Source organism: Impatiens glandulifera, chromosome 4 (assembly GCF_907164915.1).
Source record: "Impatiens glandulifera chromosome 4, dImpGla2.1, whole genome shotgun sequence".
NCBI classification, from domain to species: Eukaryota; Viridiplantae; Streptophyta; class Magnoliopsida; order Ericales; family Balsaminaceae; genus Impatiens; species Impatiens glandulifera.
The window spans coordinates 48,374,359-48,392,862 of NC_061865.1; the positions used below are offsets into that span (position 1 = coordinate 48,374,359).

The 18,504-nt window shown below is 34.0% G+C and overlaps 1 protein-coding gene across 1 annotated transcript in view; it reads left to right on the forward strand.

Moving 5' to 3' along the window:
- Positions 1-1,674: 1,674 nt before the first annotated feature.
- LOC124936236 (exocyst complex component SEC8) overlaps positions 1,675-18,504 on the forward strand; it is a 27,413-nt gene continuing 10,583 nt past the window's right edge. The window contains exons 1-16 of the mRNA XM_047476719.1: positions 1,675-1,833; positions 1,937-2,011; positions 2,309-2,521; positions 3,369-3,542; positions 7,334-7,438; positions 7,942-8,051; positions 9,535-9,714; positions 12,539-12,686; positions 12,789-12,895; positions 13,346-13,653; positions 13,735-13,889; positions 14,006-14,121; positions 14,456-14,526; positions 16,889-17,019; positions 17,104-17,153; positions 17,505-17,605. Coding sequence (XP_047332675.1) covers positions 1,970-2,011; positions 2,309-2,521; positions 3,369-3,542; positions 7,334-7,438; positions 7,942-8,051; positions 9,535-9,714; positions 12,539-12,686; positions 12,789-12,895; positions 13,346-13,653; positions 13,735-13,889; positions 14,006-14,121; positions 14,456-14,526; positions 16,889-17,019; positions 17,104-17,153; positions 17,505-17,605 — 2,011 coding nt within the window. The 5' untranslated portion in view covers positions 1,675-1,833; positions 1,937-1,969. The remainder of the gene's footprint in view (positions 1,834-1,936; positions 2,012-2,308; positions 2,522-3,368; positions 3,543-7,333; positions 7,439-7,941; positions 8,052-9,534; positions 9,715-12,538; positions 12,687-12,788; positions 12,896-13,345; positions 13,654-13,734; positions 13,890-14,005; positions 14,122-14,455; positions 14,527-16,888; positions 17,020-17,103; positions 17,154-17,504; positions 17,606-18,504) is intronic.

The following is an 18,504-nucleotide window of genomic DNA, read 5'->3' on the forward strand; positions in this document are numbered from 1 at the left end:
CCTCATCCGAATGTGGAGGCATATTCTCACATACGAGAAGAATAAGTTAATCTGTCAAAACTAGAACATCGCTTACGAGAAAGTCACCCTCATCACTATTTCATTGCACTCAGGGACGAATCTAGGATTTAAAGTTGGGGTGGGCTAGAATTTATTGTAATAAATTATATATATTAAAAATATAAAATGTTTAAATAAGTTGAGTAATAAAATCATATTCATTTTATTTTGAAGTTCCGTCTTCACCTTCTTCATTTGTTGAAAATGTTCGCTCAATAGTAGTGGTAAAAACATGCAATGTTAAAACAATAATCAATTTAGTCAACATAACATAAACTTGTGTTTACCCACTCTTAGTCAATTGTTAACACAACTCAACAAGTGTAAAAACTTTCAAATTTGGCATCACATCAAGTTTATGATGTAACAATTCATATTTCAAAGTTAATAATGTTTTCATCGGTAAAATCTTCAAGGTAAAATTTCGTTGCAAGCTTACAAATATCATCACTATTAAATGAGTCGATGATTTTTTTTGGGTCTAAAGAATTACTAGGAGATGAATTTTGGATTGTAGAGACCGTAGGTGTAGTTGAAAAACCTTTACTAATCTGACGATCTATCTTTTTTTAAGAATGAAGATATCAATGTCTTTATTTTCTTTGCAGCAAATTGATGTTTTATTTTTTATATACATAATTTTCAAGATCAAGTATTTTATCAAACAATTGAATATAAGGTTGAAAAAATATTAAAAAACTCAAGTAAACATTTAATCGAAAAGTTAGAATACGATGATGAAAAAGTGGAAGAAAAAATTAAGTAATTCTAACATGATAAGTTCTCAAAATTTTACATTATCAAACATACATATAATTAGTTATAAATTTCATATACATAATTAAATTAATGATTATACCAATTAAGAACATGAAAATTATAAAGAGAATTAAAATAATACAATTAAAAATAAATAATTTTTACCTGTTTTGGAATTAAAAAAAATTATGAGAATTTTGATGAAATAATTAGAGAATAGAGAATTAGTAGAATAAAATCTAAGATATGGTAAAACTATGAAAGAAGATATATGAAAAGATTAAGGTATATATGGTTAATATACATAAAAATGTTATATTTTATTTTATTATATATATATATATATATATTTCAATTTAAAACAAATTAAAGATTAAGGAGGATTGTTTTTTTTTTTTCGGGGTGACCTAGGCTAAATTCGTTCATGATTGTACTCCAATTCTCAATTCTCATTTGTCATTTGTTATCTCTTATTTTTTTTATTGTCCTGTATTCATTTTGTTTTTACTCCGATTTCTGTTGAACTCATTTAATTCATTTGCCCTTTTGTGTCGACCAACATTGCACAACTCTTAATAAGCGTGGATCAAATGAGGATTAATGTTTTGGATAGTAAATTTTATGTGAATAAGAATTGAAATATTTATAGTTTAATAACATGACTCGATTTCCCAAAATTGTATTATTTTAAAAATTAAACTTAAGTCCAAGTTAAATTCATATATTTATTATTGTTTTCTAGTCTAGTAAAAAAAAATAAAAGAAAAAAAGGGTTTTTTTTTGTTTGTTTGAAGGGACAACCTTTCAAGATTCCGGTTTGGAACACGGTTTAGGCACGCATTGACTCCCCGGTTTGCCTGGTCACACACTCATCTTTCATCTCGATCCATTCTGAATTTTCCGATCAGCACCAACTCTATTTCAATCCGAAATTGTTACCCTCTAATCGGCGGTGCAAGATTCGTACCTTAAATTCCCTCGCTGCTAAACCTGTAATCACAGTTCGAATCTCTGGTACTCTTTCTCATTCATTCGTTCTGTACTCTGATCTGCTCCGTTAATGTCTCTTACATTTACAATTTCTTCTACTTCCCCGTTTTCCTTTGTTTCCTTACAGTTGTGTGACTTTGCCGAGCTGGGTTTTCCGGGGATGGGAATGTTTGATGGATTACCTATCTCCCAAGATAAGGCGGTGCGTTTTTTCGCCAATTTGTAGAATACATTTTAGTCTAATATAACTCTTAACTTTAATTGGATCCACCTTGTTCATATATATTATAGATGCATTTCCTGTCATAATTTTGGAATCCTGATTCGGTTGAAATGCATTTTGTGTTTGTCAATTGCCACTCATTTTAATTGTTTAATTTGCATTCAGCAATGCCTTTTCAACTTGATAATACTTGTAATTTTCCCTGTTTGACGTCTTAAAGATTTACTCATCTGGGTATTGGTTGGTTGATCTTTTTACATTTTATGCTCTTAACAGCACTTAAAAGATGACCTTCTGGATATAGCTGAAAGTTGGACTGCAGCTCGTTTTGATTCACTGCCACATGTGGTAAAGATTTTGACAGCAAAAGATCGTGAAGGTGAACTTCGGATATTGAAGGAACAAAGTGATATTGTTGAAGATGTTGTTGATGAAGTGGTACATGCTTATCATAATGGGTTCAACAAAGCAATCCAGAATTACTCCCAGGTTTGTTTCTTTATCGCATATGTTTAATTTTTCCTTAATTACTTTGTTGGGTCAAGTACTGCTAATACAAGAGCTAATCTACTTAGAAATGATGCAATTGCTGTGATTTACTTATGATAACTTCTTAATGTGTTAAAATAAAAGAATGAAGGCCAACCACACTTGCATAAGCAATGCACCCAGCATAAAAGAGATGCAACAAAATAAAACAAAAGGGGATCCAAGTCCCTGAAAACTGTACTAGAGCAACACAAAACGATGAAACTCAAATGAAAAGTTTCTCTAGTACTTGCTCTTCATTCCTTCTTATTCTTCCAAGACGCGAATATGTCTCTCATGCCAAATCTTACAAGACAAGTTGTTGTTTCATGTATACGTGTACTTCATGTAAAATTTGCAACGTTTGGCTATAAGTTGCCCTCCCTATATATGTGAATTCTTGTCACTTGTGTAAGTGGCTACATAAATTATGCGGTAAAAAAATGATGCCTAGGAATACTGTGTCATGATATGTATCTGATTGGAAATCACTACACATCTTGCCATCAATTTTTCAAACAGTCACAATATGGTCTAGAATATCCAACTACGACAATCAACATTTCAATTAGTTCTTTCTTTGTACACTTTTGAGATTCTTCTTGTGTTCTCTAAATTCTTTACTTGTTTCTTTTTTGTTTTTGGAAGGTGATATTTGTTTGTTATATTCAAAGTAATTCTTGTACTTTGATCTTCTTTTTCTTTTCCCTATGTTATTTTAATAAATGATTTTATATTTTTTTACTTTGATATTTGCAATTCTTGTACTTTGATCTTATTTTATTACTTATGTTTTCATTTCTTATAGATTTTGCGACTGTTTAGTGAATCTACGGAACGGATTGATGGACTAAAAGGTGACTTGGCGGATGCAAAGAAGCTTCTTGGTGCTAGGAACAAGCAATTGCACCAATTATGGTACCGATCAGTTACACTGCGTCACATAATCTCTCTATTGGACCAAATTGAGAGCATTGCAAAGGTCAATTCTCTCTATCTTGATTGTGCAATTCATATAAAGTTTCCTTTTATTTGGGTCACAAAACCTTCCCATGGTTCAAGGATAGAATTTATAGTTTTTTTAGTTGATAATGTTGAGTAGGTTCTAATTTGAAGACACAATGTGCCTTTGTTAAAATAAAAAAAGTATATCCTATCAACACTTACAGAAACAATACATTCAACAAAGAAATACATTTAACAACAAAATAAGACATTTCTTGTTAGCTACACTTGTATTACTTTTGTTATGGAAGACATTTACTTTGTTATTACTCCATTTAGTGGTGAATCACATTGACTTGTCTATTCCAGTATTGTCCGTAGGTGTTTGTTTCATGGTTAAGTATTTTATTAATTCATAATTATTTTGTTTTCCTAGGCTATAGAATTTTATTACTTTTGGAAAACTGCTAATTTACAACTCATTTTACGCCAAAAAGAAATTTCAACTTTACGGATAAGGATATACAATATTAGGACTAGTAGCTAAATTTGTTACACCACTTGAATTTGATGTTAAATACACTGATTAGACTATCATTTTCCCTTTTGTAAAGCTTAAAATTCAATCTTTCATCAATCTGTGAATACAAAAATCTGAAGGACGTGAATATTCTCCCTAACATCCTATACAAATCCAACCTAATGGACTCATTTTTAATTGCAAAGAAATTCCCTTTGGTTCAGAACGCTATCCTGTATGTTCTAGTAGTTCTTTGACGAAAAACAGTTATTCGAGTGTTAAGGTCTTTATATAAATTGATCCACCTATCCTGTATAATTGATGATTAGAGGTGGACAAACCCGATATGGAAACACTTTTGTTTCCGAATCCGGATATGGATCCGAATATGACAGAGAAAGAGAAATCACCAATGAATTTATGAATCTGTGTCCGAATAAGTTGAGTTACACCATGATTCCAAATCTGAACCCACTTGGATCCACACTAAGACAGAAATCTATTAAAAATGTTGTTTCCAAATGAGGCTTCTTCAGTCTTTGTCTGTTTCCACACTCCTAGATAGGAAGTTACACTATTAGATCACTAACTCATGTTCTAATTAACCTGGATTTACTTCTACAAATGGGAAAACTAGAGAGAGAATGAACCTCATGCTCTTTGCTAAACTTCCTAGCCGTCATGGCTTTTGGTCATGATGTTTCGGGGATTCGGTAATGGTTGGAGGGAGAGGGCATGGTGTTGTGGCGATGGTTTCTATGAGTCGATGTTACACGGTATGAATTTTATTACGATTAATGCTGCGAATTCCATGAGAGTTAGAATTTATGAGCATGGTTGGGGCAAATTGAAATTTGTGGCATTGGACTATGTTGAGTGTGTGTGAGTGGGGATTACGATTTCTGATCTTGATTTCAATTGTCAAAAAAATGGTTGTGTAGGCGATGTTAATGATAAAAACAAGTCTTTTATGATTTTGGGGAAATATATAAGGGATGCATTCTTTGTTTTAAGGTTTCTGGAAATTCTCCTGTTGTGAAAAGTTTGTTCATTCCTTTGGATATAGTAGGAAGTGAAGATTACACTTTTGTGGATTTCCTGATGGATAGAAACTAGATCAATAAACCAAAGAAAGGTGTTTTCCCAAAGTAGGTTGATGCGGGCAAGAGTTTGAATCCCAATTACTGTTTAAATTTGGAATGTAGGTGTAGATGAGCTTAGCTGAGGGTGATTTGGATTCTATTCTGGGAAGGTTTCAATTGTGAGCCATAAGCCTAGTAGAGATTCATTTATGCTGCGGGAATGAGGCTTTGGTCAAGATAAAAAAGGGTACTAGTTGGTGTAGCTAAGGAAGCTGGTGCATATGGGGAAGATGTTCTCTGATACGGACATGAGATATTTTTCAGCTTCGTCGTGTTATTTCGTGGTGGGCCCCTTGCTGTTCCAGTTTCCAAGTATAGCTGAATTTTCAAAGGTGATGGGCAAGCATTCCGGACGTTCTTTCTTCCAAGTATACTAAACTTCCGATTGTGTAACCCATGAACACACCTTACGTTCTTTCTTTTTAATATAAAAGTTGACCTTTAAAAAAAGAGATAGGCAAGCATTTCGGCCCACACCTGAAAGCTTTAGTGGAGTACATGGGCATATTGTATTGATAGAGACAAGTTTGATATGATGTCTCTCTTTAAGGAAGAACTCATCGTTTTATCTCAATTGTGGGTGGAATTGAGTTGAATGTTCAGAGTTAGGGGGTGGTCTATAAACGGGATTGTCTTTTGATTAAATTATTCAGAGTTAAGTGGTGGTCTACCGTAGAAGTAGATATCATTTGTTGCTAATGGAAAGGTGGAAGTACTAGGACACATCATTAATGTTGGCCCTGTGACTAATGATACGCATGAGGATTTTGTGTTTGTTGGTAGTGTTGAGGTTTATGATGATATCTTCATCAATGGTTGAATTAAGGGATGGACTTGATGAGGATTATGTGGTCTAGGGATTACTTATATGAATTGGCATACAATAAAATAAGTGTCCGTGTTAGAGGGTATGCATTCGCGGGCTGTGTGGCTCGTAATGGAAACAGAAAAGTGAGATTCTAAGAAGCTGTTAAATTGTTTGAGGATTGGTAAAAGGACAATCAAAAGGCTTAAAACGAAAGATTATGTCTAAGTTGGAGCAAGAAAATAAAATAAGTCTTAGTGATATTAATTATGATTCTAAATCTGGAAAGAAAGGAATGATAGGGTAGAAGTCGAATTGGAGTGAATATTATTGAAGACACGGTGACTCATAAGGAAGAGGTTGATTATGTGAAGTCTGTTTAGGGATGGTTGTGGGGTTTGAATGGTGTTCAGTCTGCCTTGGTTATTGATGATTCTACATCTATTATTCAGTTCAACTTTGGCATGCAACTTGTTTGTTATTTTTAGATTCTGATTCATACCCTCCATCCTTGAAGGCTACATTACGAGGCTTTCCCTCTTTCTTAGTTTCTTTTCTCCACCATCCTTCTGCAATTTTTGAGATGTTTGTGTTATAATATAAAGATAATATATTTGTAAGATATTATCACAATATGATAAATTGTGATAATATAAATATTATATTATTATATTATATTAGTTTCCTTATAACTCTAATCTATTGTCTATTTATTAGACATAATCTATGTAACTCTAAATATATCATTCAACACCATCTTTCTCTCTTATTCTAACAGTTTGTCTATGTTACCGTTTGTATTGTATGAAGTTGCAATTCACGACATATTTCCTTATTACAAACTATACATGAAAATAAAAACAATTTCCGTCTTATTCTAACAGTTTGTCTATGTTACCGTTTGTATTGTATGAAGTTGCAATTCACGACATCTTTCCTTATTACAAACTATACATGAAAATAAAAACAATTAGACAGAAAAACTATCTCTAGAGCCTCTAATCGAGTATGGTAGTGTTCATACTTCTGCATGTTTGCAACTACAACAATTTCTATATCCCTTCCATAACTCTTAATTGCTCTCATGGTCTTTGGAAACTGTTGCTTGCATGACCGTGTTAGACTGGATTGTCATTTCTGGACAGCTCACAGTGATGACAAATTTGGTTAAACGAACTATTCCATATCATGTTCAATAATTGAAACAGATTAAATGAGGACTATTCCCTTCTTCTGTTCACTGTATGTTGTAGCATATTTGTGTTATTCTATGTTGATGCATTTATGCTTTTGTTAATGTTTGGGGTCTAACTCTGGTGAACTGGATGTTGTATTGTCATACATGATTTAAAATGTTGCAGGTTCCTGCCCGTATTGAGAAACTAATTGCCGAGAAACAATTTTATGCTGCCGTTCAGTTGCATCTTCAATCAAGTTTGATGCTTGAAAGGGAGGGGCTTCAAACGGTCCGTACGAGTAATTAACTTCTTACAACATTTCATTGTTCATTTTCAATATATGTTGTACTTATTGTCAAAATTTGATGCCAATGGATAAGATTGAATGCCAACATCCCCTCTTCTAGCTTAGCGGCAACAAGAGGTGGATATCCCCAGCCTCCTTGAGAGGTCTTGGGTTCGAGCCCGTCAGACGGCAAACTTTGCGCCTGGTTAAATATATCAGTTTTCCCACAAAAAAAATAAAATCAGTTTTCCATAATCTAATTAAGTCTTTCAATCACTGGCCATTTATCATATTAGCTTCATTGTATATGTTTACTATGCCATGCTCACGTTTTATTGCTGGTGATAGTACATGTCATTTAATATTTATTACTAGCAATGGTTGTAGGTGTCATTCTTTCTTAAATTTCATTTCAGATATTTCTCTATAGTTCTTCATTGTATCGCTCCATTACATGTTTTCTTTTATCATCCCAACATGATCTGATTGTGTGATATTGGCGTAGGTTGGTGCACTTCAAGATGTTAGGTCCGATTTGACAAAGTTGCGAGGAGTTCTTTTCTACAAAGTTTTGGAGGATTTGAATGCACATCTATACAATAGGGGTGAATATAGGTATTTATCCCTAACTTGTGAAGTTAGAAGTTACTTGAACTTGAATAGCTTACTAATTGCAGTTGTTGAGATGTTCAGCATTCCTACTACATAGGTTTCTGTGTATTATCTTCCTTTTTGGATATGCGACTGATTTGATTTCATCTAATGGTACTAACTTAGAGAAAAAAAATGTTGATTCTTGCGTTGACAACCCCGTTCTATTGTTGAGTTTCAACACAATAACTGAGGTGTAAGAGGATAGGAACTGACCTAGGTTGCCCACAAAAAATTCTGTGGCCTGAATGGATATTTGAAACTGTGTTTATCATTTCATAGAACTGTTCAAAGATGCGTCCAGTTATGGATGTTTGAGCTGTTGTCTAATGGTATCTGATTTACTTTTAGGTTACTCTTTATTGTTTCTCTACACTGAGGTGTAGATAAACAAAACATGCTGATTCTTGCGTCACAACCCCGTTCTATTGTTGAGTTTCAACACAAGAACTGAGGTGTAAGTGGATAGGAACTGACCTAGGTTGCCCACAAAAAATTCTGTGGCCTGAATGGATATTTGAAACTGCGTATGTATCATTTCATAGAACTGTTCAAAGATGCGTCCAGTTATGGATGTTTGAGCTGTTGTCTAATGGTATCTGATTTAATTTTAGATTACTCTTTATAATCTATGTACATAACACAATTCTCTCTTGATTAGCAGATGGAAGGAAGAATGTGTATGTTATTCCATTAAGTTGTACCTTTTAGATACATGTCACATGAGTTTCTTAAGATAACTCTTAATCCCAAGAAATACGGGAAATTATATTTAATAGATAAGTATATAAAATTGTTTATTGCTAAAACTAGCTTTAATGTTTTATTGTTTGATTCCTAATTGGGAGATTCAATCTTTTTAACCTCAAATTCCTTGCAGCAAAATGAAAACATCTCTATTCTAGGGATTTTGAAATTAAGTATAAATTGTAGTCCATTATTAACTATCTTCATAATACAAAAAAAGGTATTAAGAAGTGGGGACCATGACTGTGGGGGTTGTGCTAGCTTCCTAAAATAATTTTTTTAATACTATCTTCATAATACAAGCCACATATCTTTACCAATATAGCCAATAATTTCATCCAAATAGCTTATAGTTCAATTATATAACTGATTCCATACATTTATTTTCACAAGACAGTATTGTGACTATAAGCAACATTGTATTGTATTAAGCATCTTAATGCTAAGCTATACTACATCAAGTACATTGTGATGTTAGAAGACTGTATTCTTGTTTCTGTAAAATGCCCTTTCTGAAACTCTGGTACTTCTAGATGTTGTGCCTTTATTTGTGTTCATGTGAATCCCACATTTCCACGGTTAAGGATTTCTATGATCTCTGTTGGTGATATGTGCTCTCACTTTTATATATGTATCACTATATATATTTATATATGTATTGAAGAAATATCTAAGTTTAGCTGATGTACTTCTTCGACAGCTTGGCTATCTCAGGTCTAAATGATAAGGATGACGAATTGCCCACAACTAGTGTTGCTTCCTTGTCGATTAATAGTTCGCAACCCCTATCTCGAAGAACCAGGTCGATGAAAGGTGATAACCAGAGTGGTCATTATGGAACAGGAGATGGATTTCTTAGGCCTAATTCCATTGATGAAGGGTAAGCCAAGTTTCATATGTATCCTTCTACTTGAAACTTTGCATAATATTTCCTATTATTGCTTTTTCTGCCTGCCTATTTTGTCTGTATTGTGATTTTGGCCCTTGCATTTTCAAGTGCAGTTGTATAAATGGTTCATATAGCAGAACCACACTAAATAAATATCCTTGATTTTCTGTCTTAATCATATATAATTGATACAGAATGAAGATTAGGATTCCAAAGGGCCATTATCTGACGAATCATGACCGCCAAATTAATAATATTATTTTGATTATATTTTACTATTGTTATTTAGCTTAAGTAGTTCATAGGATAATTATCATTAGTATTATAGTTATCGATTATTTAAGATTACCCTAATATATATAGGAGGCTTATGAGTTTGAACTCTAACACTAACCTACTCTGGTTAACATGATAAGAATTGACCAACCTCCTATTCATGATTGCCATCTTTCTCTGCGTGTGGAAAATACAGACATTGTTCCATTTGCTCTGTTGAACTGCAAAAGCTGATGTTTATCTATCAAACACCATTGATTGTACAAGAGTCAAGAGGAGAATCGTTTTGTAGATTCTTTTCTTATGCATGAGAAGCTAAGATGTATTATGTTTGATACTTTTCAAGATTTAAGTGTAGAAGATCGTTACTCCTAGAGCGTAGTTGTTGGCTGTGATAATAGTCTGATTCCATTTTCCACGTCCTTATTTATTGTTTTGCAATTTTCTTTATTGAAGTATGTGTTGAACAAGTAAAATGACAAGTTTTCTCAAAGACAAAAACATTAAAAAATGACAAGAATGGCTTACTAGGAAGCAATCGTATATGATATATATATATATACAAAAAGCAATGACTTAGGCCACTTATATGTGCCTAATAACAATCAGATTTTGTGTGGAAATATCAACCTAGGACTATTGATATGCCATTCCAAATCACACCTTTACCTTTCAAAGGGACATTTACTCAAAGTGATTCAAGTTGTTTGTCTTCCTAATAAAGGCTCATTTATGCTTATCTAGGAGGTTGCTCTCTATCATTTAATTAGTTTCTTTTGTATTTCTTATATATTGTACGTTCATGTATTTGTTTGATAATAAAAATATGAAAAAATCATCTTCACTGCAAAATGCTACATTGTATTAAGCAGTGTTAATGTTTTTTGAGCAAAACCGCACATCTTCCGTTGCTTCGCCAATATCTAGAGTAACCGTTAGTGGAGGGCTCCAATCGTCTTATCAATTTATTTTATTTTGCAATGCTTCAATCTCTATCTATAGACCAAACCCCAACCCCATTACTCTTCCTTGCTTCCAAGTTTTTCAGCCATTGCCGATTGAAGAAATTTTCATGTTCTTCCATTGAAGAAGAAAAAAGTACTCAGCTTGTCTGTCTTCAACATGACGATAGATACATGAGGTGGCCCCTTCAACGTGCATTGTAGCCTTGAATTGCCTCGGTGTTTCAATCTCACTCTGCGTCCAAACCTCGCATGCCGTACGGAATCACAATCCTTCATCATTTGCTTGCTTTTCTCTTGCGGCACTAGAACGAAGGAGGCACTGATTCTTGCATTTGGGCCTTAGGGTTTATATCCAGATTGATATTGTAAATTCACCTAGAAGAAAACAAGCTCACAAAGAACCCTTCGGGCCATATCTTGTTTAGGCCGTTTCATTTGAAGGTAGGGCATCGCAAATTGGCCCACCCAATATTTGTTTTGAAAGGATAAACTATTTCATTGATCAATAATTTTTTGAAGATTGCAAAATTGTGCTGAAAACCACCAACATAAACATTACAACACAATTTATGACACGAGTTGTCGTACATTTTGAGTCAAAGATAATCTCCAAAGTATATGGTACACATGATAAAAACTCAAGTGGAACCGGTGTTCCACGTATCTCTCAAAACTTGAGTGCACCAAAGTCGACATGGATATTGAATCTCCTCTTTTGGGCGTCTGGGACATTTGATCGGGCACCCCGCTTGCTATCATAATTAACTGCATTGTGGATTTTACATATTTTAATTAGATAATGAAGTGACTACCCATAGTGATCTAAGAAAATAATCACTTGCTTTTACAGAAATGATCGAATAATACCATCTGATCCATTTGAGCCTTTTCCTGTGGTGGAGTGCAGAAGCTGTGCACTACCCACAAACTGTTGTTTTGTTTATCTTGAAATAATACCTATACTGTTTAAAAAAAATTTATATTTCCCTTGGGCATAAATACAATTAAAACGAAATAATTTTGATTCAAACGTGTCTTTCTCAACTTAACTTGTCGACTTCAATTCTCTATCTTGAATACCAACTAATCCCCTACTATTCCCATAATGAATATTCTCAGTTTGTCACATGCTTGTGGTCACAGTGTGCCCATAACACAGATGTTTACGAGGGTGATAGTAGCAATATATTTGGGATTTTCTTATTTATTCTAAGGGCTTACATCTAGCATTCAAGAAGAAGAAATCACAATGAATGGGGTGAATATGAAAGCGTCCTAAGAAAAATAATGAATATTGAAGGGTGACAACGCCTCACTCAAGGAACATGTGGTATTACCCCTTGACAATTAACTATATTTTCCCCTTTCTCCTTTTTGGGGATCTATTCTGGCTTCTGTTTGCATCTTTGTTTTATAGTTATCTTTTTTATTGGCAGTCAAAGTTACATTTGAGGGTGTGGAGGCTGCATCTATATTTCTTGCATATATGTTTCATTTCGAATATCATCATTCTTCCACTTGAAAAAACTCTCAATCATGGATGTAATAAGCTATTATATACTTTATCTTTGCAGCTCATCAGTTGATGGTCATGAAGATGATGGTGCTCAGGAGACCCATGATGAATCTGCGAATGGTGGTGATGGTAATTCAAAGGATATAAAGATGGCATCTCGTCAAGTCCCCACATGGCTTTGCGACTCCACTCCTGATGAATTTATTGTATGAACATTCCAATCACTGCTCAGTATATTCTACTCTCTTTGTTGTTTCATTGTTCACTCTAATAGTTCTGCACTGATATTAATTGACAATCGGTTGCAGGAAGCAATTAGAAAAAGTGACGCACCTCCACATGTGAAGTATTTGCAGACCATGGTTGAGTGTCTCTACATGCTTGGAAAGGTGGCAGCTGCTGGGGCTATCATATGGTACGTTGGGTTTTAGTATGGGAGGCCTGGTAAAAAAATATAACAACTAATTATGTTGTTGATTTGCTAACAAATAATTTGGTTAAATGCTACACTTGTTGCTTTTTATTGTGGTATGATCTTTTCTTGTCTCTATCATCAAACATGTATTCTTCTTACATTTTTTCAACTTCTTGCAGCATTACTGTACAGTATGCATTCCAAGGAATGCAAAACTCCTAGTTTTTTTAGAAGGCACAATGTGTAAACTTCTAGTTTTATGGGCTACTTTATGATATCATTCTTTTTTCCTGGGAATCCCCGACAAAAGAGTATCATACTATCAAATGAGAACTAGTTTATTTAGGAAGTCTATGTTGTGGTTATTGATCACTATATGAAACATAAATGGGAAATTTCTCTAATCTGTACTACAGAGTCATTGTCTGATATCGATTTGTCTTTCAACAGCCAAAGATTGCGACCCACCATTCACGATATTATCATTTCCAAGATTAAAGCATATGCTGATCATTTTACTTGTTCAAGACCTGTTATGGGTCAAGTCAGCGAAACCTCTATGGCAGGCCTGCATTATTTCAGAGGACAGCTGGAAAACTATCAGTTGCCTAAACAGAAGAGGCAGAATGTGTTTTCTTTATCCGGAATAATAATAGCTGTTAGTCCTGTCTCACCAGTGATGGCTCCCAATGGAACATCTCAGGCTTCTGCTAAAGAGCTTCTTGATTCCATCTTGGAGATCATTGTTAGAATATTTGGTAGGACATTGTTCTTTGTTCTCTTTTGTCTAATTTTTTTCTTTGCTTTTGTGAAGTAACCTTAACCAATCTATTTTTCAGGGAATCATGTCATTGTGGGTGAGCTTTTGGAATCAAAAATTTCACATACTAACAATATTGCACCTAAGGCCGCAGAAATTAATTGGAATCCAGACAATGAATCCTCTCATGGAACTGGTGGCTATAGTATTGGATTTTCCTTGGCAGTTTTACAGGTATCGTGCCTTGCTTTTAAGCACAAAGTTCAGATTTGTCAAGAAATGCTTTAGGCACAAAACTGTATAATTCCTTAGACTGATTCTTTGATATTTTACATGATTTAATACTGTAGAGTGAATGTCAACAACTGATATGTGAGATTCTACGAGCCACTCCTGAAGCTGCTTCAGCAGATGCTGCTGTGCAAACAGCTAGACTTGCAAATAAAGTTCCTTCAAAAGATAAGAAGTAAGTAAATACTTCATCTTGAATTGTTTGCTCAAATAAAGAATAATTTGTTGTTTATGAAACCATTTATTTTCCTGGGAACAATTATTTGTCCTTTGCTAGCAATGCTGTCTGAAGTGGAAAATTGTCTTTCCAAGCCCACTGTCACAAATGATTATCGTTGATTTTAATGTGTTTTTTGTGGATATTTTTTACTATGAACATATTATTGTCTGACTAATTCTTGTCACTCTTTTATAGTTGATAGTGGTCAGAAGTAAGATAAGCATACCTTTATGCTGCCTTTTTCTTTCCATCTTAAAAGATCTAAAGCATTGTTATGTTTTCCTTACAGGGATGGCTCAGAAGATGGTCTTACATTTGCTTTTCGACTAATGGATACAACTATATCAATTCCTAATCAAGGTTTGTTTGGGCATAATTGTCCTATTGGTATAATGTTCTACCTTCCTAGCAAAATGCTTATAGTTCATTATCTGGAAGCCATTAACAGATCAATATTTTTAAGAATTTTAAGTTTTTTATGTGATTAAGATTTTAAAATAGAAGTTTATCCTATCCTGTCAATATCATCAATATCATGGAAAACGTTAGAAATATTAGAACTAAGGGAACCAAAATTGGTTTTCCTCCATTCCCTTATAAAGTTTTTAAGATTTTTCACAACAATTTTCTCATTAATGAAAAGTTTACCCTTTATTTAAAAAAAAATGTTTTTAAGATTTTTAAGTTTATGAGAAAGAATGTAAGATGGTCTTCCCACGACCGTTAGGTGGTTTATCCACCACTTCCTCATTTCATTTACACATTCTATGCTCCCCTCAAGTTGAGTAGTGGGTGTACAAATTGTTCATATCTATTTTTTACATAATTATTCTGTAATTTGTGTTCGTAAAGGAATGCTAGTTCTGCGACTCCATTCCCAACTTTCTGTGATGTAGTGTAATCAGATGATGTGCTCTGTTATGTCCTAGTGAACTTGATTCTTAGCTATATATATGGTTGTCAGATTGTCACATTGAAGTTGATTCTTAGCTTTATTTATGGTTGTCAGATTATCACATTGAAGTTGATTCTTAGCAATATTTAGGTGTCCACTCAGAATTCACTTAGTATCCTTTCCATATTGTTTCACAAATTTTGCGAGCAAGAATTCTGAGTTTAGTTTGAGCGTTTCTTCTTGAAAATACGCGTTGTTGATTCTCCAAATCAGATTACCCCTGACATAGGTTGAGTAGCTGAATCTGCATCATTGATCCCAATCTGTGTTTGAGTATACTTCCATGCAGGGCTCCTCATTCTTTTGGACAACAACCCTTTTCCTGGAGTACTCTAGATATCCCAAAATTGTGTAAGCTACATTCATATATTCTAGTAGAATTGTCGATGCATTGGTTTACCACACTAACATGAAACCCAATGCGGGGTAGTATGTGTGAGAGATAGATAAGGCGCCCCAGAAGCCGCTGATATCCTCCCATCTGTTCACTAATACATTTTCCTTTTCAAAATTAATTCTGTCTTAAGAATCCGTTGGGTATCAATGTGGTTGCAATCGAGCATCCATGTTCCTTTTTTAGTCCAATCTGTATTTCTGTTTTGACAGGGCTGATTCCATACCATCGTCCTCATCACATCACGTGAGCACATAAATGATCAACCCTCTCCTTCTGATCATGATCAACCATCATGCCTCAATGCCTCATAAAGGATTTGGGAAATGGGCTTTGGTTAAAACAGACGAGTAATCGAACTCTAGAAGTCTATATTGTTGTTGATTGGGCATGATCACTCAACGGTAGATCTATATCTTGAAAAGGCTCATTCATTTTGGAAAACTTAGCAACCTAGAGCAAACCACAACAAGGTTGAATCCCGAGCATTAACCCTAGGCATATGTGAAGGAATTTGGCTGCAAGAGGATACTAAATGATCTCAATACGGGGGATCCTATTCAAAATTTATGTGACAATCAATACTATTGCCAAAAATCATGTTCATATGATGATAGAATTTGAAGAATTAAAGTCACTAATCCCTTAAGGAATGTGTATGTTGAGATACAATTAGAGGACTCATTTAAAATCAGGATAAATTTTAAGATAGTGTGTATATACAATGTCCCATATATATATTTATATTCATTTGACTAAATATACAAAAGCAACATATTAAGGTCTCTCTCTCTCTCTGGTATTGTCTCTCTCATTCACTGCTTTAATAGGCATAATCTTCAGAACTAATCATATGGAGATTGACACACACTTCATCAATGAGAAAAATGAAAACAAATCAATCGCTCATTCACGTCCTTTTCGACCACAAGTTATTGATATCCTAACAAAGGCCATGTTTCGACCCAACTTAAGTTCAAGTCTCGGTTTAGAAATCAACCTAGGCTTAATTATCATTATTCCTAATTTATAGGAAGCTAATACCCCTGACGTCCTTCTTTAGATAGCAGAATATTCTATGTAACTATGTGTAATCTTTAGGAGATATTGCATCATGTATTAAAGGGGATTATACTTGTATATATTGTCTCTTTTACAAAAGTTATCCTAGCGTCAAGTGAGGATGCTCATGAAGTTTGTATGAGCTAGTGAGTAGCTATACATTTTCCATGCATCTATTTAAGCATTAAGATGTCATATCACACTCATCACAATTCTTCCCATTTCAGCTGGCTTCACAAATTCAGTCTTGGTTTTCTGTTGATTTTCTTGTTTTACTGCTATAAAATTGTGATACCTACCATATAATTCAGGGGCTGAACTTATCCGACAAGGATGGAACAGAAAAGGTTCTAATATGCTCCAAGAAGGCTATGGAACTGCAGTGGTTTTATCTGAGCAAGGAATGTATTTAGCAGCATCAATATATCGACCAGTCCTTCAGGTTTGGCTCTGTCATAATTGTGTCAACTTCACCTTCATTAATTGAGTTTGCTATCCCGGTCTTACTCCACCTGTTGTATTGCAGTTCACTGATAAGGTTGCTTCAATGCTACCTCAGAAGTACTCACAACTTGGGTAAGTTACAGGCGTGTAGGGTTTTGTTATACTGATTATTGGCCTTTTCTTTGCACATTCACAACTACAAGCTGACATGTAGCATAAATAGTAATGCTAAGTATATGTATTATGTTGATGACCAGTATATGATCTCTAGGTTTTCATTTTGTTTGGATGATATGATAGCTTATATTTGAATAGTAATTTATGGACCGTAAAAGTTATTCTGGTTGAAAGTTTGGTGGAGAACACTTTGTCAAATTATTCTGGTTGGAATTTTTACCCACACTTCCTCCAATTATATTGCTAGAACCTTGTTCTATTTCTTGATTTTCTTTGTTTTTCAACATACTCTTTCAAATGTTATAGGAATGATGGGTTGCTAGCATTTGTAGAGAACTTTGTGAAAGACCATTTCTTACCTACAATGTTCGTGGACTATCGCAAAGGCGTGCAACAAGCTATATCAAGTAAGTCACGATTAATTCTATTTCAAATTGTTACATTATATTTAATCTTTACCTAGTATTTAACCATGTAAAACAGTAATTGAGTGGGCAATTATGTTGTATTCATAAATTGGGATGATAATTTTTCGATCTTATTGACATTTAAATTTATTGTTTTGTTAACGTTTGAACGTATCTTGCGCCTTTTTAATAAAAGTTAACCTTTTAAAAAAAATAACATGACCATATTTTCTCAAAAAATGAACATAAACTGGTTTAGACTCCTGATTTTAGGGATTTTTCTTTTGTTTATTCTAATCCCTGCAATTATACTAATCATATAACATGGTGCTTTAGCATTCCCATTCAAGATATCAATAAAGTCCCAATTAGTTGCCAACACCTTTATCTTGTTCTTGGTAGAGTTTTAGTGAAGACATAAGCAAGTTGTTCATTGGTAGGACATATCTTGGAAAACAGTACATTCAAGCCTTCCCATTAAAATGTCAGTGTACCAAATGTCTATACTTCTCTTACAATTACATAATTCAATAAATGTAACACTTGGTTATTACACAACTTGCTTTTCTTGCCTTTGTCAAGACCCTAAACTCTTTCACCAAATATGGCACCACATAAATTTAAAGTCATTTGGCTCACAACGTTATTTGGCTCACAACGTTATTTGGCTTCAGCACTTGATCTAGTTACAATATTCGTTTCTTGCTTTCCAAGCAATCAAGTTGCCTCCTAACAGACACAATTTGTCGTAGTTGATTGATAATACACATATCAACCTGTTCAATCACTATTCTAAAAGCTATATACTTATTTGTGATCATGATTTTCATATATTATTCCTTGGTTCAGTGCACCTTTAAGATTCCTTAGAATGTGCACAATGACGTGCTAATAAGTGG